This window comes from Castor canadensis, chromosome 4 (genome assembly GCF_047511655.1).
Source record: "Castor canadensis chromosome 4, mCasCan1.hap1v2, whole genome shotgun sequence".
Classification (NCBI taxonomy): Eukaryota; Metazoa; Chordata; class Mammalia; order Rodentia; family Castoridae; genus Castor; species Castor canadensis.
In genome coordinates, this window is record NC_133389.1 from 99443878 (window position 1) to 99465709 (window position 21832).

Here is a 21832-nt window from a genome sequence, read left to right on the forward strand (position 1 = left end):
AAAACCCCAACAAACAAAGAAACAAAAAACAGAGCCAGAGAAATAAACATGGAGAGATAGTGTACTAATCAGGCATTAGAGAGACAGAGAGAGGATAAAAAAAATCCTCAAGTTCAAATGCAATAAAGTTTCAATCTTAATAATTTTGGTGTTAGCCTTTCAGCCTCCAGTCCTGAAGACTTCTCAGTGTCTGAGAAGTAGTCTGTCTTTTTCTCATCAAAGGGGAAAAAACAAAAAAACCAAGAAACAAACAAAAATCCCAAATTCAAATGCAATACAGTTTCAGTTAGTCCTTCAGCATCCAGTCCTAGTTCTGTCATTGTCTAATCAAAGGAAGAAAAAAAAAAAGGGAGTCTAGAGATAGCTTTGTGAGTGTCTATCTGAGGCTGCAGCTCACCTGCTTCCTACTGTCAGCCATCTGCTGCTGAGGCTTTGTTTATTTAGAGTTCTCCTGGGCGCATGCCCCTTTTGTTTTCTCCAGTATACAGTCCTACCCACCTTTTGCAATTGCAGTTTTTTTTTATTTAGAGTTCACGTGGGGAGGTGCTCCTCCCCCACTCTCCAGTGGCGCGTGCCACACTTTAGCCACCGTTGGAAGCCTTTCCCTCACCAAGTGCACAGGGGGGGTGATGCACTCCTGCCTTCTTCGGCTGGCACGTTTATTTACAGTTCCGTGAGGGAGTGCCCCTTCTCCACTCTCCAGAGCTCAGGGCACCACATCCTCTTTGCTACGTGCCTTTTTTTTTTCAGCTGCTTGTTTATTATTCAGTTTGGTTTTTTTGTCTTTTTTCCCTGGGTGGGGGTCAGTCTGTCCAGGGGGCTATGCTGATTTGTCTCAGGGTTGTCTGTGGGAATACCACATGCCACTTAGCTCACCTGGTGGTCTGCTTCTCCCAAGCCAGTTAGGAGCTAGCAACTGGTGGCGCAGGAGCCCTCCTGGTTTCTCCATTTAACGTGGAGTGGGGATGCTATGTGCAGGCTTGGGATGTGGAGGTGTTGGAGTTTTGCCTCTTCTTGGTGGTTTTTCCTGTAAGGTGTATCTCCAGTGTCTCTCTGAGATTTTACTTCAGGAAGCATGGTTTCTGCTTCTTCCCTCTGGTCACCATCTTGGAATCCCGCCAGCTAAATCGAGGGCTGTCTCCTTGTCTTTTGGATCCCTATGTCTTTCCTGTGTTTGTCTGTGTCCTAATTTACTCTTCTTAGAAGGACACCAATTGTATTGGATTAGGGTCCATTCACTCATATTACTTTTTTTTTTTTTTTTTTTGGTGGAACTTAGGTTTGAACTCAGGATTTTATGCTTACAAAGCAGGTGCTCTACCACCTAAGCCACATCTCTGGTCCATTTTGCTCTGGTTATTTTGGAGATGGGGTCTCTTAAACTATTTGCCTTGGCTGGCCTCAATCCTCAATCCTCTCAAACTCAGCCTCCTAAGTAGCTAGGATTACAAGTATGAGCCACCAGCACCCAGCCACATTTTATCTCTTTAAATGGCCTAGGTTCTGGGCCTTAGGGCTTCAGCATGTGAATCTTAGAAAAGACATTATTCAGCCCATCACACTGTAAACTGAATCTCTCTTCCTCTGACACTTACCTGCTTCCTCTCTGCTTTCCAAATACTTCTCTGTACTTGGTGAGCTCCTTCTTGTCTCAATAGCATGATAAATACTGTTCCTCATCCTGTTTAGTCAAATGCTAGAGCTCAGCTTCAATGTCATTTCCTCAAAGAAAGATTTTCTGATGCTCAGATTAGGTTAGGAATCTGTGTTTGGTATATTCTGTAACCTTTTGTACCTATTCTCAGAACTCTAATTAAATGATTAACTATGTAATTTAAAAAATTCCTTGACCCTACAATGTTATGAGTTGTTAGGTTTATCATGAACTTCAGAAGATTTGTAAGTAGAGGAAAAAATGCTATGCTATCATTCAGCTACTCTACAGTAATGTTGCATAAAAATCCACCCCACAATTTGGTGGCTTAAAATAACAAGCATTTATTTCTCCTTCATAGGTCTGTGATTGCTATATTCATTTGTAGCAACTGCAAGGTGCAGCTCTGAGCTCTAGGCTGAAAGGCGGAGTCAGGTCTCCAACTTCTTCCTGGAATAGTGGCTACCCAGGCTGTGGTATCCCCATGGAGGAAGACAGACCCTCAAAAAGAGAATACACAATGTCTTTTAAGGCTTTATCTTGGGTCAGGCACCGTCATTTCCATTCAATTCTGTTGGCCAATTGATATTGCAAGTTTATGTCCAAGCCTAACATTGATGAGCTGGGGGAAGTATTCAGTTTCCTCTAGTAGGAAACACTGCAAAATCACATGGAAAATGGTGTAAGTATATAATGTGTAATTCTGTAACAGAGAAGAATTGGGAACAGTAATTCAATTTCCCATAACTATAAATGGCATGTACACAAATTTCTATTTTGTTTACAATAGATTATTTAAATGTGTTTATCTTTACAAGGATATATAATTTTCTTCTACATTATGAACAAATTCCCAGAGTCAGAGAGAGCCTAAAGTATTTTCTGAGTTACTTTTGATTCTAGAGCCCAGTACTTTATATAACCAGGATTCATAACCTAACTTTGTTAATGCTTTCAGGACCAATGGTGTAAATTTTAGGTAAACAAATTGTACTCTCAATTTTGTTAGACTCATTTCCCCTCAGTAACTGACTCTGATCATTGAAAATGAAAAACCTCATAGAAATCAACAAGTAATTTTAATCATATGCTTGACACCTGAATTACAGTCTGTAATACATTAAGTGGTTGTATCAAACTAGCTTGGAAATTCTACAGTGTTTCAAGTATCTTTAACTGCATTGGCTGGGATATGAAGGTAATTCTTTTAAGTATGTCTCAATGAAAAAAGAAAACACAGCTTTATCTTCTAGTGGGCATTATCTCTTCATGGAGTATACAAAGACTCAAGTGTTTCTAGATGAGGACATTTAAGTGTAAGCCCATCATTTCCCCAGCCATGAATACTTGCTTTACTTATTGTAACTTTGTCTTACAACTCTAGTCCCATGTTTTTGGTGTTGGGTTTGTTGTTATTTGCATATCCAATAACTTTCACTTCAAAGCTACCTGGAGTGTAATCCTTTGGAAGACGTTTGAAAGATGATTGGAGATCTAAGTTTAAGTTTAAATTCAAGCCCATGTGGTGATAGTAATATAAGTAACTCAACTAAGAAGAGACTTGTTTGAGAAGAAATAGAGTGTCAGCCATGTCACTGCTTACTCCTCTCCCTCGCAGCTGGAAATTTGTTTGAACATGGCTCCCCTCCCTCCCTTACCGCAAGTGCAGGGAAGTGACTGGATCAGGGGGAATAATTGTCCTTTGCCAGGGTCTGAGGTGAACACTGTGTATGAGAGTTTCTCTATTCTGAGGCTATGGGGATCATGTGAAATACACACAAGTCATGTCAAGGGGGTAGGTAGCTCAGAGAATTGAGCTTTAGCACTGGATCCTCATAATACCCAAGCTCATGTCCTAGGACTTTTCAACACATATCCACATTTTATGCTGATTGGTGTGTGTTAGTTTTTGTCACTTCCAATCAATAGAGTTCTAGATACTACAAAGTAATAATCCGCATAGACAGCATCCCGTTTAAGAACACACACACACAGCAGTGAAGGGACCAAACATGCTTTCAAAATAGTTTAGGTTTTTCATTTATTTTCTTGAACACTGTGAAGTACACAAAGTCTATGGTTATCCTTAACCATCACCCCACCCCCACCTCCCTCATCACACAGCAGCTGCTTCTGTTCCATTATATTTGTCTTCACATTCCGCTCTCATATCAAGATAACCTCCTCCCCCAATTTAACTTTTTGAACTTTTGTTCTCTTTCTCTTTCTTCCCAATTCTCATCCTGAAAACCCAGAAGAACTTGTCTGTTAATGCAACACTCACCCCAGAACACAAGGAGTGGAGAAAACCAAGCAAAGTGGGGAAACTTGTTAGAGAAAAAAATAAGTCTGGGTATATCCATGTCTTCCTCATTTCTGCCTCTTGCTCCCTTTTTTAGAATGTTATAAAGTAAAAGGGTTTGAAGTATAATTGTTCTTTAACATTTGAGGGTTTTTCCCTTTTTCTTTTCTTTTTTTTGGTGACAATGGGTTTGAACTAAGGGCCTTGTGCTTGCTAGACAAACCCTCTACTGCTTGAGCTACACCTCCAGCTCTTTTTGCTTTTTAGTTATTTTTCAGACAGAGTCTCACTAAGTTTTTGCCTGGGCTGGCCTGGAACTGTGATCCTCCTGATCTCTGCCTCCAGAGAAGCTAGGATTACAGGCAAGCCATCATACCAGGCTAAATCTTTGTTTTGCTAATCCAATGCCTTCTATAAATACATTAGGCACCTAATAACATTTTTTGAATGAACAAAGAAGAAATTGATGACTAAATCAATTACTGAATGAACAAAAATGGAGTACACAAACATGTTAAGGAAGACATTAAACATATTTGGGAAATTATTATTAGGAAATTTTAAATCTTGGCCAATAAATGTTTGGCACCTAGAAAATGAAAATATATTTCAAAATATTTCTTTATATACACTAAAAAATGGAAAGAGGCAAAAAAGAACTTTGAAGGAAAAAGAAAATTACATCTATCTACCAAGCTATCTAAAGTTAATAAAATCCCAGTAGTAGTTTTAATAATATACATTCATTAGAAATCCTTGTTTATAAGGAACAGAGACCAAATCTGACTGAACCAGGCATAAATGCACTTATTGTAAGAAGTTGCAGTAGGGGTTGTTTACCAAACAGCTATTTCCTCTCTCTTGTCTTTGTGATCCTCATCTTAATTTTGTTTGTGATCTGTTTATCTCACATTCATATGCCTCCAGATTAGGGGTGAGTTGCTTTTGTTTGTTTGTTTTGTCTTTAAAGCAGGTCTTGTTATATAGTCCAGGTTGGCCTGGAGCTTTCTATGTAAGTCAGGCTGACTTTGAACTTGTGATCCTCCTTCCTCAGCCTTCCAATTGTAGGATTGCAGAAGTATGTGACCACACCCAGCTAGGGTTAGATTTTCATTGATAGAAGCCATTCCCATACCATTGCCAGTTTATGCATATGTGTCACAACAAGTTTTGTGGGGAATTCTCCTGATGGACTTCTGGAAAACTCTCGGCTGGAGAAAGGGACACAGAAAAAAAAAAATCCCTTCTGTGTCTGGAAAGAAGGATATAGTAAGGATGTGGTGGCTTGATTGCTCCAGCCCTCTTATAACCAAAGAGGGCCAGCTAAAGAGAAGCTAACAAGTCAGGATGATAGAGTAGAAAGATGTAGTCCCTGTACACCATCCTCCTCTGTTATCTGAAATGATAGTTTTTCTTTACTAAGCAAGTCAGTTGAGCCCAGGCTTTCTACTTTTTGTCACAACAGAATCATAATGGATAAAGAACAAAACAAAGGGAGGCAGAGCCTGAGTTTTGGATTGTTAGGGACCCCAGGGACTGTGGAGGTTAGGAAGCAGACTCTTAACGGCAGTCTTTGGGTAAGCAGTGTGGCTAGACTCCTCTGGGTCAGATGGACTGTAGTACCAATATTGTATCTTTTGTTCCTTTATTCAAGGCAAGATTCAATAAATAGATCTGATTATATTCAGTAATCAGGAATTATTTCCTCAAATAGAATTCAGATTTTGGTAAAAGTGTAGGTAGATGTTGAGGAGTCCAAAATATCAAGGGTGCAGAACATCAACAACCAGAAGTGTGCTTTCCCCAAGACTACTTTCATCATGAATTTCCTTGTTTCTTGGTCATTCTCAGAGGGCTTCCATTTCCTTTAAATGTCTCTTGGTCCTATTTCCCAAGTCCATAAACATTCTGTCTGAATTGTAAGTCGTACCTTGTGTAATGCCACCTGTGCCTACCTTCCCTATGTCATCATTCTTGCAAGTTTTGTGTAGTAGAGTTTCTGCAGGCTGGATGGAGTAACAGAGGTTATAGTGGAACACGATGTAAGATCTGAGTGTCATATACTCCTCTAACAAAAAGAATACAGAGCCAACTATGTCCCATCTTGGGAGAGCATGTTGCTAAATGTTATCTTAGTCCTAGCTAATGTCCCTTCATTCTGTGACCATTTTCTTTCCCTCCCTATGAATTTTTTACAGTCTTCTTAAATTTCTGTTAATTTTTTAAGCAGAGTAGCTCCTCACCTTCTACTCAAAATGTAGCTTGTAGCCTATCTGAGCTCTGGCAATGGATTATCTACTTTGGATTTCTAACCTTGAAAGCACAATGTACTGTGATAGCTTTGGAATTTGTTTTTCCTTTATATGATACAATTTTCAGGAAGTACTTCCCTCCTTATTAATTTCTGTAGGCAGAATAGGAGCAATTTAAAGACTTAGGCTTTCCCACTTCACAGAAAAATTTGGAGATTATTTTCTTTGATTTCTTTTTCCTTATCATCCTACTGAATCTACTCTTCTTCCTTTTCCTTGTTCTCCTCACCCAATCCACAGGTTGTAATTGTAACTTATTTCTATGCTCACAATTCAAATGAAGAACAAAATATGAGTCCCATCTAAAGCAAAAGAGGGGACCGAGTACCATGTGAAGAGACATCTAAGTCCCAGTTCTGTCTCAACTTACTAGCAGTGTGGTTTTGAGTTGCTTCCTCTGAAATCTGACTAAAGCTATGGCTTAGCTATTTCACAGGAGTATTATGAAGATGAAAAGTTCATCTAAAACTACAAAAAGCTACATGGATTGAGCCAGCAGAAGGTCCAAGAGAATAAGGCAAGACACCAACTGTTGATTATCTCTGATACAGACAAGAACTCCATCAAAGAGCAAAGAATCCAAAGACTGGGACTCTGAGGCAGCGAGGTCAGACTGGGGCCAACAGCAACTCATGCTCTGGTTGGGGAGCTACTAGGATTCCTTTGATTCTTCTTGCAGAGGCAGATTTAAAATCTGAGGTTGCTTCAGGTCTGAACTTAAAAGAAATCTTACCCTACTTTCTCTTCTGTAAGGCTAAAGGAGCAAAGAGTTAATTACCTTGTTATGTTCATCTCTCTTTCTGAATTTTCCACATTGACTTTTCCCTTAATTAGCCATCATATAAAACTGAAGAATATTTATTATTTATTGTGTGTATTAAATTTATGTCTTTTCTTTTTAAGTTTTAAAATGGGTGAGTTTACTATATTCTCTATTCTCTCCCTCCAAAAGCAATATTTTTGTTGCTGTTTTTGTTTGTTTAGTAGCAGTCCTCAACTGACTTTTCTTTGGGTGAGTTATTCTTCATAAAAAACAAGATTAAGAGAAAGCTTCTGGCTTGCTTTAAATTAATTGGAAGAAGCAAATGGTTTCCCATACATTTTTCTGATTAATTCCTTTCTTTTATCCTTCACCCAATTTAAATATGATACCTATAAATGCCCACTCAGTAATGGTCAAGTTATATGGCTTTACTTTAGGGCTCTAAAATAACTTATTAAAGAATATTTTATAAAGTGATTTAGCTGTCAAGACAACAGCAGGTCACTGCTATTCCTCTAACTCGGCTCTAAAGGGATCATGAAATGCACACCTACATGACAATTTCAATTTTGATTATATATCCACTGCAGTTCATTAGACTTGGGGAGTTCCAGAGGGTTTACTCATTTTCAGCTTGTTTAACTTGCTAAGGAATTAACTACTAGCCAAAATACTCAGAAGGAAAGCATGTTCCAGTAATTCCAGCACTTAAAATCATCGTTTTACACTTACAGTAACTTGTACTTACTGTAGGTACATGAAGTACTTACTATTTATAGTAGGTACATTATACCTTGTCTTTCTCATTTCACGTATTTATGTCTTATTCACTCAAAGCAATTTGGATAGTTTTGTATGTTATAACCCCTTTATCCCAGTTCTATCTTCCACTTTTCCACCTCCCTTTCTTTCTCCTGTACTTTCTCCCATTTCTTTTGTTTATCCATTCCTTCATTCCTTCCTTTGTCCCTTCCTCCCTCCATCATTTCCTTCTTTTCTTTCTTCCTTTCCTCTTTTTAATTCTTCCCTTCTTCTAGTCTTCCTCCTCCTCCTTTCTTCTTCTTTTTCCTCCTCCCTCCTTTTTCCTCTTCCCTCTCCCCTCTTCCTCCTTCTCTTTCTTCTCCTTTCTTTCATTTCCTATTCTGTACATCTGTGCATTATGGGGGGGGACAAAGGTATCTGGCATTTTCTTATTTTACTCTATGGAAAACAAGCCTAAACAAATTTCTATAACATACAGACCCAATGGATTCATCTTTTGAGGGGAAAAACATCAGAAGAGAGAAAAATTCTCTTTAAAATGTAAAATTTAGATAGAAAAAACGGTATACGTCAGCTTGTTTATTTGGATAAGGTACTCCTAATGTTTTAAATTATATATAAGTAACTAATTTAGGTTGTTATAATTTTAAATAAAGCTGTTAAAACTAAATCTGTGAGAAGACAGATATTACTAAATAGCACAAAGAACCACTTTATAGCAGTGTTTTTTCAATGAACACTGTACTGAGAAGTAAAACATCCAGAACGTGCACAGTCTATTGTGAGTTTGTTTTCATACTTCTGCATGTGTTCATCTGCAAAAGCATTTCAGATTAGCTTTCCACTCATTCTACCTTGCTAAAAATCAACCAAGCCACCATTATTAGCTGATAATTTTTTAAAAATCACATTTTTCTAAATCCTTTGTGAACATCTGAGTTCATCTCTGGTTCTTCCTTCTTAAGAGACCCCATGGTGTGTGATCCTAAAATTACCTCTGGACTTCAAAATTATGGCTGTCAGGAATTGAAGGCCAGCTGCTACATTATCTAGTTTGCAGGGGGACAATTCCTAACTAAATAACTTGAGTTTGTAGCTTTTAATAAAAACCCAAAAAACAAAACCCTGCTCATCTACTGCAAGTAAGTATACTCCCTTTGTTATATGGTATGCAATTAGGTGCCTTTGAAATAAAAGGTAAGTTAAATCAGAAGTTTCAGGGACAAGAATGTACTATTTAAAAAAAAGGAGTGTCAAATGTTGTTTTTCAACCCACTACCGAAGGATATTTCACAGGTAATTTCTTGGGGCTGATGTTAGCTAATTATTAGTTATCATACCCTTCCTCCCATTCTAAGTGACTATCTCTTGGCAGAAAGACACAGCTAGGAGTGTTTTGTTTCATTTGTCCTTGGAGTTTTTATCAACATCAAGAAGATGGACTGAGCCAAAGTTAGAAGAATTCTGGAGCTAAGCAAAAAGTGACACATTTAACAGCCCCTATTAATTGGGGCTGTTACATGATTAATTTCAGAAAAACACAAGAGACTGATTTCTTTACAACGCACAGTTGGATGCAACGCACTAAAAGTAATCCTGTAAATTACATTTTAAATCTTCAACATATTCTGAGCAGATAAAATAGTGGCATGATTGACCAAACTCCTTTTAAAAGTACACATATTACGATGCATCATAGTTATAAACAGATGGTATTTGGCCTCCTTCCTATTCTCAACATTTGGAATTTCTAAACTATGTGAATTAAACAATAATATTTTATAAACATACAAGGGATTTTGCTCACTGCTTTGTTAACATAGAAATTATACAATGCTGACATTTATTTAAATTTTAAAAAGTAAACAACAGTGTGCATTGAAATAAAGCAAACTAAAATCAACATAGAGAAGTATGTTCTGTGTGCATATTACCTACAATGGCATTGGCCTTTTTTAGGGAAGGCATAATGGGTTGAAGAACAAATTGTAGCTTAGAGGGCCCTAATCCTTTGTAGTCCAAAGGCTCATTTAACACCTCTCTGTAAACAATGGATATTTATACCATAATTGGCTATTTGACCATCAGTGTTCATTTACTATGTAACCTGCTATTATGGAGTTAAAACAAGTTCCCCTTCATTGCTTCCACAGCTTTCATAGTAGTGAAAGTGCCCTCACAGTTTTAAAAACACTTACACAAACGGAAATCAGTCTGACACTTGTACTTAGAAAGAGAAATGTTATCATGATATCAAGAAGTACATATAAATATATGTATATGAATATACATACATACATTCATTCTTTGGGGTATATTATTTCCAGAAAGTAAAGGACATGTATCAGATCTTAATGTCATTTCCTGAGATTCCTTTCTAAAATTGTAGTTTAACCCTTTAGCTGTAGATTAGAAGGGAGACCCATCTGCTGACTTGATGCACAAAATAGAAGGCACTTGGTTTTCAAACACTGTTCTCAGATTTGCAAAGTTGTGCTATGATGAATAAATAATGAATCAGATATTTCAATCCATTTTATGATTTTGAATGCCCTGATTATCATTGTTTACAGACATTTTCTTCTAAGTACACCTCCCATGTGTTGTTTTTCAGTCTTCCAAGGGTAGGCTTATGTAGGCCACCCTCTCTCAACTTCTCTTTACCCCTGCTGTGCTTTTCTCATATTTTTAACCAATCCACCCACCCATATATTTTGAGGAGTATTTCATATTCTAGGAGGAAAACCTTGAGTGACAGACGTCAGGGATGGTCACCAACACTCCAGACTAATGTATTGGTATTTGGTCACCGGTGTGCATCACTTCTGCTAAAAATCGCTATTGTGAAAAACAGTGAGAAAATTATGCTACAACCTACATGGTTAGATGGGGGAAAAGCACTGATAAGAACAGGAACGACGGACATTTTTCTCTGACACATATAGTTCTAAACGTGTGCACTTAACACTTAAACACTTAATGATAATAATACTAGCACGGGGGAGGCTTTTAGACAATTAGAAGCTTCAAAATATTAAACCTTTCCCCAAATAAGTGGCAAATCAATGTTATGTTTCTATATAGTCTCCTGCCAAAATACTCTTCCCTTCTCCTACATAACCACTTGTGAACAGGGAGAGAAACAGAGTATATGATCCAGAACACAGGGGTGAAATGAAGAAGAAAGCTTCCACGGGGAGGGATTTAAGTCACAGCCTGCATATACCAGAGTCAGAGAGGAGCATTAACAAGATATCGCCGGAGTCTCTGCCTGTAGTCTCAGTGCCCATCTCCACTTCCTCCTGGGATTTGCTTAGGTCAAATTTTTAAGAAGTGTGTGTGCAGGGTGTTAGATTAGAGACCAGGAGTTCTGGTTTTGCATCTTCATGGTATTCTGTTACTGGGGACTGAGGACAGCCAACTCAAGTTCAGTGGGATGTCCAGCCGCGTGGAGAACAGGGTTCTTTCGGTCCTGCCGGGGCTGCGCTTCCTTCTTGAGGTGCCCAGCAGGGACTTCAGCCCTGCACAAGCAGGCGAGGCCAGCAGTGGGCCATCCATCCGTGCGCGTGTGTCAGTCTGGGAGGGTCGGCGCGCGCGTCACGGTGCGTGCCAGTGCGCGCGTGTCGGGTGTGCGCGCGCCGGTATGCGCGTGCCAGCACGGGTGAGCCCGGGAGCCGCGTGGGTGTGAGCGCGGCGGCCACCGGCGCCCGGGGTTCTCTGTGCCGGCAACTTTTAACTAGCCCTTAATGGTCCCAGTCGGCTCCGGCTTTCGGCTATCCTCTCTCTTGGCGCCCAGGCCACCAAGAAAGGGGTTGGTTACTACTTTGTGACCTCCACGTCCACTCCCTCACTTTCTCCCGCCAGAAGAGGTGTGGAACACCCCCCTACACACACCCCTCTTTTGGACTATCAGCAAGCGACGCGTCGAGGGTGGGCGCCACAGCTGATCCGAGCATGAGTTCGTCCGCTGCAAAGGCGCTTAGCACTGGGGACGCAGACATGCGGCGACAGCGGCGGCTGGGCGACCGGGGGCCCTAGCCCGGTCCAAACCCCCAGGCGCGCGCGGAAGGTCGCAAGGAGCACCCTGTCCTCCCCGCTGCCTCCCCCCAATGCCCCGCTTGGCTCTAATCGCTTTGGCCAACGTGGGCGCAGCTGTTCCGACGCTAGGCACTCGGCAGACCCTAGTCTCGGGGCCAGCAGGGGCCCGGGTAGCGCCCAGTGCCTCTAGCTCCCGCTCTCCCGCCATCCCCCACCCCGTGACCCCTAGAGTCCCCAACCTACAGCGCGGGGCCAGATCCCACCGAGGGAGGGAGAAATGAGAGGCAGGGAGGAAAGGAGAAAAGAGGTAGTAAGCCCAGACAAGGGATCCTTAATTACAGATTAAAGGCAAACCAAACCATATACCACATTTTCCATGTGTCAGTTGACGGCCGCGACACGAAAACAGAGAGCTGGGGCTGGGGGAGGCCCTTTCTCTCCCCCACCGTTTATAATATGTGCAAATGTAAAATGCATTAGGTAGTGAGTCTGGGTAGGTGGTGCCTGGGGCCAAATCACAGCTGCACGCTCCATCGGTAGGAGGACAGTTTGCTGATACACCTCTTCTTACAGAAAAGACTATAAATACTCAGCTCGAGCACATTTTGCTTCTTCAAAACTTCATTACTTATACATTTTTAAGTTTTAAAATTTGGTGCTTAAAGTGTTGCAACATATTATCTTCAGTAAGATAATACACCACACACGCACACACATACACATTTTGTTTTGCAATTTTGGAGATTCCATTTTATTGGCCTGGTATCGCCGAATTAGAAAAACAGGGGGGAAGGGAAGCCAAAGGGACTGAAAGCCAGGGAATGGAGCTGCAAGCACCAGAGAGCACAAATTCCCCTCCAGGGCTCTCCACTCTGCGGATCAAATGGAAAATGGAGAGATGTCTACTTTGATTCCTTTCCTTTTAATTAATCATGATCTCAAAACATTCTCCACCTTGTCCCTAAGATACTAGATACAGGTTGAATTCCACAATGTCCTGAATTGTGCAGAGAAGATGGAGAAGAATGCAGACTCTAAAGCCTACACACATTACAAATCTAGTTTTGCACTCTCATTGCTAACACTGTTAAGTAGAGAGCAGATGACTTCCAAGTTCCCTGAGCCACCACCCGCTGCACCCTTCTGCATTTTCTCCCTGCTGTTGCTGGGTCAGTTTTAGAAATTAAGAGTTTGTCTGTTAGTAAGCTGTTTATTTTCAGCTGATAAAATGATGCAGTTGAAGGTACCAAGGCCACACCACTTACTCATTTCACCAGTTTTCCTTTTTGTAGATGATGTCTTCCCAGTTTTTCAATTTTATGTTTTTCGCCCATCTTATTTCCCCACAGCACTTTGAGAAAAAAAATTTCCAAGTGCTTTTTCATGTGGTTCCAGTAACGTGATTTGCCCACACCCCAAATAATACTATTTGCATTCAAGATTAGTAGCTGCATATCGGTAATTCTTAAGTACCTTCTGATCCATAATTCCAATTTAAATGATCCTGACATTTACTGGCCAGGCAAATGACTGAACTGAGTTGTCTTTGGACTGGTTGCCAGATGACAGCCAGGCATACTTGGCGTAAGAATATGATTGTTTCTTCAGTGGTAGAAGACAGAGAGCCTTCTTTCTTACCTTCCCAGAAAGTAGATAAGCAGATTAACTGATGTAAAACACACAAGGTTTCAATCCTCTCCCTGCCTTCTGATACATATTTAGAGAACTTTTAAACAATCTTCTCTTAGGCAAGTAGGCCTGTCATTTAGCCACACCCTCTCCACTTTTTGGCTTTATCCTTCAGTAAAATAAATACGGTAAAACAGCAAATTAGGAGTTTTCCTTTTCTTACAGCTTTGCTGTGTTTGAGTGGATCATCCTGTTGCCCTTGCTTTGGGCCAGTTGTTGTTAGTGTTCTTACCACCCACCACAGAACAGCACAGTACTTAGTTTATATTAATAAATGATGTTCATGACTAGATTTCTAAATGCCAGAGTTATGATTTATTTTTTTAAATGGGTGGAGAAAGGAGAATGGCAATAAAACTAGCTCCTAAGTCATTCAAATTCCTTGGCTTCACACATCTATGTGGGATTTTTTTTTGTCTTTTTGGGGAGAGGTTTTTTTTTTTTTGTCTTTTCTTTTTTGGTGCTGGGATCGAACCCAGGGCCTCACGCATGCTAGGCAAGCGCTGTACCACCGAGCTACATCCCAGCCCTTTTTTGTCTTTTTGAATGTACCTCTTATTTCCCTTTAAGTCCTGTTATCATGGACTAAATATTTAAGAAACTTTCTTTTGGCGATTTACCATTCTCCATAACTTCAAACTCTGTTAATTATAATTAAATTGATAGGTTATTATATGTTTCTCTTCTCTGCTTTTAAGTGTTTACCCCCTCCTGCCATTAAGAATTTCACAATAAATCCCTGCACCAAATAAATTAAAATCTGCAATTTCAGACACCCAAGGAAGAGGACATTAATCCACTTAGTAAAATACCCAGAACTCCCCCTCTCAATTTCAGCTCTTCTTAATGTAACATTTAGTAATTGCAGCTGGCTCCTTATACTTCCCTCCCTTCCTTTTATTCTGAATCATATTGGCCTTGTTTAACCTTCATTTCCTCCTCTACCCCCCACAGTTGTCCACATACTTTTCTTTGACCATTCCACCCTCCCTCTTTCTGCTGCCTGGATTAAAGGCAATAAATGGAGCTTTCTAAGAGCTTAATACTTTCTGGTAAAATCCCATTCTACCTCCCCACTCCTCTATTAATGCTCCGTACAATTTTTATGTATCGTTCAATTGTACAGTTACTACTCTATATTTTCTTGATTGATCATTAAGTTATGCTGGCTTTTCAGAACTGCCTCCATAATCCTGAACCAAAGGCTTTTTACTTGGCATGTTCTTTGCCTTTGGAATGCCTTTCCTGGCAAGGACAGGCATTTTGGTTGACTACAAGTCTAAAGTTACAATTCAAAGCCAATTTGTTCAGTTAGGTTTCCACTATGAGCAGCTCTGCTTCTCACTGCTAAGTGCTCCATGATGCTGCTTAGTTGGAGGGTGTGTTGTAAGTAAAAGATGTAATATATTGTACTTGATTATCAATTTTCAGGAACAGCTGCATGCTTTGATATCTGTGTAAGGAAATATCAGAAGATAATATACCACTGATATTTATTACTCTATAATTAAGGATGTGTCAGTGTTTTCCTTTAAAAACCCCTATTTTCAGAAATTCATATCTCAGGCATAAATTTCCCTATGAATTACATTCTAATACAACATTAAAAGTATCTTCTTTTAAAGTTTTTCCTCCCCTTCCTTTTCTTTCCAGGAAAATAAGTTTCAGGATGTAATTTCTGGGTTATCTATTGGGATGAGATGCAGCAGACCCAGCACTGCACAGTTGAAGGTGCTGCTGCCGCCACCTGCTCCCTCTGATCCTCAGCCCTTTGCCCCAGGTGAGAATGCAGGGGTACCTTTTGTAGCCCTACATCTACGTGGATGAGCAACTTCATCACTGCATGATTTTAAAAGCAACAGAGAAGAGTCAGCGGTTCAGAAATATCACAGGTGCTACAGAATCAGAAATTTCAGTACCAGAAATCAGTTCTTTTCTATTGCTAGAATACAAATATAGCCAGGTGAAACATGTTATAAATCTATAGTAAGGTATTAGTAACCTATTGACATTTGTTTCTTCTGATAGCAAAGGGTAAAAGAAGAAAAAGGGAAAATAGGTGGAACAAGTATTTCCTCCTTCTTCTTTAAGGGCTGGTTTCCACCAATGGAGCTGAGCACAACCCAAAGAAAGAGCCCCAGAAAATCTGAGGTCCAGACCTCTTTCTACTACCACCAGACCCAAGCAGGTCAACTTCTCCTTAGGCCCTCAGCTTCCCTATATCTAAAGTGGAAAGGTCACAAAAACAAATGCTTATCAGGAGGGCCAGAGAAGTTTCCTAAATATATGAGTCCAGCCCACTATAAGGCCACAGGAAATTGGGGGGTGGGGCGCTTGTTAGGGTTAAGAGGTAGAGACTGCCTCTTTAAAGGCAGAATAATAGTAACAATAAAACACTTAAAATACTGGCCATACTTCATGGTCTCTCACGTTCTTTTTATCACCAACCAACAGTGTGATTCACAAAGCACCACCTCTGCTACTCTTTGCTTGGTGGGGAAGAGAGATACAAGAGAAGTAGGGGTCCATTTGAGTTATGCTCTTGAATTTGGTGCTTCCTGAAAGACACACAAACAACAGTGAAGTCCCAGGCACAAAGTCTTTCAGTATCTCTAATATGCTCTGTTTTCTAAATATAGCACTATATGCCTTAATTTTCTCAATTGTGAAATGATATGGGAAACATTAAATTGTCAAATACAAAGGACTTCACATTCCTAGAGAAAGGTTACACAAGTACATATTCCTAGTAGAGTCACAGCTTCTAGGATTCTATATTATGCCTGTTATTTAAACAGGGACTGACAGGACAGTAATATGTTTTTTAGATTATCTCCTAAAGGTCATCAATTCAGCTTATGAAAACAATTAGGAACATCTCCTAGGGTTGAAATTCATAATCATTGAGCTATGAGAAAGAATAAGGGATCTGATGTGTTGATTTTAAGTGCTAATTTAGAAAAATGAGGGATGAGGATCCTGGTTCTTGAAGCCGTGTGTGCCTTCCATGCAACAAGGGCATCCTAAGGATACTAGAAGGAGCTTCCTTCTCCTGGGGTAGGGGGATGGCAATGACAGGACACAATTCACTATTTTGTCTTGAAGAAGAAAGAGGACAGGTATATGTGAAATGGGCAGTGTGGTTAAGAGCTGAGAATTTCTGTATTCTACCATGCATCTCTGAATTTTTCGAGATGAAAACATGGTGAATTTAACTTGTGTCTTCATCTTACTCAGTACTTTCAAAAGGGAGTTCACAGAGATGTAGCTTTCTGTTTGCATGTATAGTGACACAGGCATTAGGTGAAAATGGGGATCAGCAACTCCCAACAAAGGAATCCCTAGAGAGCCAAGTCTGACTTTCTCCATAGTATGACTTGTTTCAGGGTTGAAGTGAAGTTTTTGGCTCCTGGTAAGTAGAGGGAAATCTTCTTATGTAACATTGTCAGTTGGAACAGCTTTTATTACTGTCAGAGGGAAATGGTTTTGTGAGTCAATCAACAGTTTAGGAAATCACAAAATGTTTAGGATGGCGTTGCAAGCAAAACTAACCACGTGCTTCTCAAAGTATTAATAACTCCTATGGAAGGGTATATCTAGTAACATTTAAGACATGTAAAAAGTCATAAGTAATGACTAGTAATAAGCCTTTATAGACCTAGATCTAGCTTTAGAAAAAGACTGTTAGCTGTACAGAGAATGTGTCCCCTCCCGCAGATGTCTTTTTCTTTACACTGGAACTTCTCTGAAGTAACCATTATTATAAAGTTGGTGTTAATGGCTATCTTTTTTTTTTTTTTTTGAGTAATACTTTAATCACATATTTACGTATCTTTGAGCAGCTGGTGGAATTGCTTAAAAATTTTCCCAGTTCTACTTTAATGAATAGCTTTGAAGGGAGGGCATAATATAGAAGAATCAGTTGTCCTCCTGTATCTCAGTTTGGTTAAGATGAAACATGTTTAAGTTGATGGATTTAATCTCTTCATTGTTAGATATAAGATCTGACAGCAAATACTGACCAATTTTTAATTGAAGTAGAAAGGGTGATACCTGCCAATAGTTTATAGGAGAATAAGAATCACAGAATATGTCATCATTAAAGAATGGCTTGGGATATTATTTAAAGACTGATTCTATCATCCATACAAACTATCTTGAGACTTAAATGAAATTTCTTTTGTGGTTCGTAATATTTCTGGGTAGCAGATGCTTTCTCAAAACAGATTTTACTTTTAAAAATATCAAATATAATTAAGTTTCAACATAAAATGAAATCTTTGTTTCCAGATGCATTTCAAGGTGTTGAAATTAATCTATGCAGTTTTCTGTGGGTAAGGGTTTCCACTGATTTATGGTTTCTGCTGTTATCTTTATATGCCATGTCTGAAGAACTGAGAATAAGAGCAGGACATTAAAGCTTACCTGTATTTGTAGGATACCTGCTAAAGTAGAAATATCTTGACAAAGGCCTTTTGACCTATTTCTGATCAACACTGCATAAACAAGTTAGGATAAGAACTAGGTACGCCATTATTTAATATAGAAACAAAGTAAATTTAGGGCGAGCATCTTATTGCATTGAGGACTTGATAATGGGCAGACTTCTAAAGATATTTAAAATTAATTTGGTTTAATGATTTACTTTGAAAGGGTAAAAGTAATCTACTTAAAACAAGAAATGTGGGGATTTTTTCCAGGAAAATAAGAATTAATGAGTCAAGTTGTACTTTCAGTTATCCATTGACTTCAGCTAACATGTATTCTACTATACCAAGGTTGCTGAGAAGTACACGTGCTAGTGCCAAATTTGACAGCATAGTTTTCTTAAGTAATAGCTTTAATGTAAGTTTTATGCTCAAAGGAATGATGGGCATAGCTAAAGACAAAATTTGATTTGAATTCTGGGTGTAACCAAGAATTTATGCTACCCATACAGAGGCAACATTCAAAATCATACTGGCAAAAAAAAAAAAAGAGGAAAATGTTCAAATGTTTCAGATAGATTCTCTGAAAGATATTTAGTTCTTCCCCCCACCCCCCGCCCACTGGTTAGTAAGAAAATACATGGATAGCTGTGCATGTAAGATCTTATCCACCAGAATACTTTCAGAATAGAAAAACAAAGCAAAACTAAGCATTGTTTCTTGAATGTAAGATCTATTGTCTTAGAAGATGTCATTTGTGATACAGAACCTTTCTGAATAGTTCATTTCACTGAAGAGTATTAAAGTAAACCCTTACTCAAGAGAATTAAATGTCTATGAACTTTTTAAATCCTTAATTTTTCTCTCAAATGGAGAATCTCTGCCAGATCCCAAGGTACACAGTCTTAGACTGGAAGGGACTTCTGAAATAGTTCCTAAGCCTTTTGTTTTATGAATGAGAAGGTAATTTGTTCAGTGACCTCCCTGTAAGAAAGAACTACAGGCTAGTGGTATAGGGGCCCATCATAAACTATAGAGCTCATGCTTGATGTGGAGAGAAGTCTCTGTTCAAAGACTGAGCTTGTTGCATCTGCCTCTTTATTTTGAAATTGCCAGGCCTCATGGACTGAACTGCTTTCACTGATCTGCAAGACTGCCTGTATCCTGAGGACTGTGTCTGGTCTATGGTTATACCACCCTGAATGCACCCAATCTCATCTGAGGGCTGTGTCTAGCTTCCGAACCTTGATCTATTCCTTGCTTTCAATTTTGCTATCTGTTATATGGGCTCTATTGAACTTTGGTACCACTGACTGCTCCAACTTTGATGCTTACAAGATCACTCAGCCCTTCTAGAAGCCAGATAGCCAGGTTTGGCACTTGTCTAGCCACCTTTCCCTGGCTTCTCCTTACTCTGCAGTGTATAGAAAATACTCATTTCAAAAGCTAGGAAAGTTACAATTTACCTGTCAGTAACAGAAGATGGTTTATCAACAGACTTTACCTTAATGACTACAAATGTTTACCTCCTGCTTTCCAGAATGCAAAGAAAATCTTGGAAATGTCATAATATCTTACAAACATTTGCAAAACAGATCCTTGTTCATCCAGAAAAGAAACAATTGTATTTGTTGTCTCTGACAAGGAAAATGTTCAGTGAGAAACATACAGATAGATATACACTTACACGTAAATGAATATGCTAATTAAAAACTGCAGTGGGCACTTCATTAAAAATTTATTTTGCAATCTAGTCATTCAGAACATTTTTTTATCAACAAATACAGTAGCTTGACTATTGGAATCAAAAGTAATTTATCTTTCAAAGACTGTATTTGTAGCTGGATGCAAATATTTTTGAAGGATATTTGTATTAAAATTACTGGTTTTGTTAGAAGTATTTTAATTTTTCTATTTTAACCCCTGGAGAAAATTAAAACAAGTATCTCAGTGCTCATTTTATGGGTGAGAGGGCTCCACTGACTGTATCTGCCATGTTTGTCCGAATTACAGCTGTTTATTCTGCAACTTTCTTTAAGATTAATTAAATGCAAATGTAACTATGTGAATCATGGGAGTACCTGCCAGACCCCTTATTAATACCTTCACTTAAAAACTCCTGTGCCAGAGAATCATTAATTTGCTAAAGGAAAAGTGCTAAAGCAGATTTTTGCCCACAAACAATTCTGAGGTGGCTGCCCCATTAATCTGGTTGCATTCTGATCCTCCTTTCAGGCTCTGTGGCCCTTTGAGGACACAAGAAGGCTCCAATGATAACCTGGCAGCCCAGGTAGAAACCCAGCCAAGTATGAGCGTTTGAAGCTGCAGTTTGGCTGCCATCGTGTCGGCAAAAAGAAAGAATTCAGGCACCATGTCATCCAGTACAAAGGATAAAAATGGATTCAACCGGAAATTCAATGTGGCACCACATATGGGATACATGAGTGCGGTTATACAACAGGCCACATATTTTTTTTTTGAACAGTCTCCTACATGTGATGCCGAGGACATGTGTAACCATCATAACGTCTCTAGGAATCTGTATTTAATTTGAGTTGGGGTGGTGGCAGGGATTGGAGATCTGAAGCCGCCACAGGTTTGTGGCAGATGGCTCTGTGTCAGCTATGACAAGCAGCCAGGCTCAGCTTCCTCTGCAGATTTTCTTTTCTCTCTGATCAGGTAAATATGGGCACACTCTGGAAAGTTCTTCAGATTCTGCCTTAGGCTGCAAGTTTGTGACTTAGCCCCATCTGTCACAAATCTTCCTTAGGTTCTGTTGTAAGCAGAGACCTGAATTTACCATGAAGGGCTGCCCAAGAGAACGGAACCATTTCACCCTGTAACAAGGAGGAGGGAAAGAAGAGCAAGCAATGAAGAAGCATGAACTACTGAAATACGAGAGAAGGCTGAAAATTCAGAGTGCATGTTTTTATCACTTGCATCAATTGTATTTCAAAAACCACCAAGTAAATGGTTCTTGAGTTCCATCACCTCAGGAAATCCCAGTTTCTGATTGGCTTAAAGTGTCACTGTATTTCCAACTATAGCAGAAAAACACTGTTTTTTTTCCCCCCCCAAATGGGTACATTCTGCTGCGCACATATTTCCTGGTTTATGTTATGGATGACGGCTATTAGAAGTTTATCATCCAACTTTTAACTTTTTATAAACATAAGATACACAACACTCTTAATACATGTTTTTGCTAATGTGAATTCTACTTATAAGCAGTGAAGACACAAGACAAATGCCTTTTCTATTACATGGAATTTATAAAGTGCTTCACATTTACAAATGGGTTTATATTCATTATTTCATTATAGCACTACCTCAGGGGGAAAATGCTATTACTATTGAAAAAAATTCTTCTAGATTTGTAGATGAATCATATAGAGGCCAAGAAATCACCTAAAGCCAGGCTGTAAATGAAGAGCAGAGAAAGACAAAACCTCTAACTGCTTTTAATCGGCCAAACATATCTATTATGTTAAGGGTTTCTTGCTTTTATTTTATTTAGACTAATCAAAGGAAAACCGAACCAAATAAAATCAAGAGAAGAAGAGAAAAGGAAGGGAGGAAGGGGGAAAGAGAAGGAAAAGAAGAAGGGAGGAAAGAATATAGAGAGAGAAAAAAAAAGAGAAAAAGTTTGAGGCTGAGAATTTGCCTTAAATTTTGCTGGTCCAGTTGAGAGATTTTAGAAGTCCTTAGAATGTCAGAATATTTACATTTTCATTTTTAAGGAAAAAGTAAGGACTCTGGAGGAGTGTTAATAGCAGTGCGCAACACCTTGTTCGTATCTGGAACATAAGCTCAAATTAAAAGGGGCTCTAAAGTGACCAGTCTGCTGGAGAAAACTTAAAGTGGCTTGGCTGTGGTTTGAATAGA

The 21832-nt window shown here is 39.2% G+C and overlaps 1 protein-coding gene and 1 long non-coding RNA gene across 18 annotated transcripts in view; one reads left to right on the forward strand and one right to left on the reverse strand.

Annotated features, from left to right (window-relative positions):
- Positions 1–21832, reverse strand: part of Gtdc1 (glycosyltransferase like domain containing 1) — a 428360-nt gene that overhangs the window by 13493 nt on the left and 393035 nt on the right. For 15 of the 17 annotated variants that reach the window (XM_074070680.1, XM_074070686.1, XM_074070691.1 and 12 more), the window contains one exon: positions 20492–20784. The exons of the other annotated variants lie outside the window; for them this stretch is intronic. In XM_074070680.1, the coding sequence (XP_073926781.1) occupies positions 20701–20784 (84 nt within the window). In that variant the 3' untranslated portion in view covers positions 20492–20700. Of the gene's footprint in view, positions 1–20491; positions 20785–21832 lie in introns of those variants that run through there. 17 annotated transcript variants of the gene reach the window in all.
- On the forward strand, positions 14778–20286 carry LOC141422558 (uncharacterized). The gene is made up of 3 exons (XR_012447189.1): positions 14778–14906; positions 15174–15300; positions 20183–20286. It is a non-coding gene; the product is annotated as an uncharacterized lncRNA (long non-coding RNA).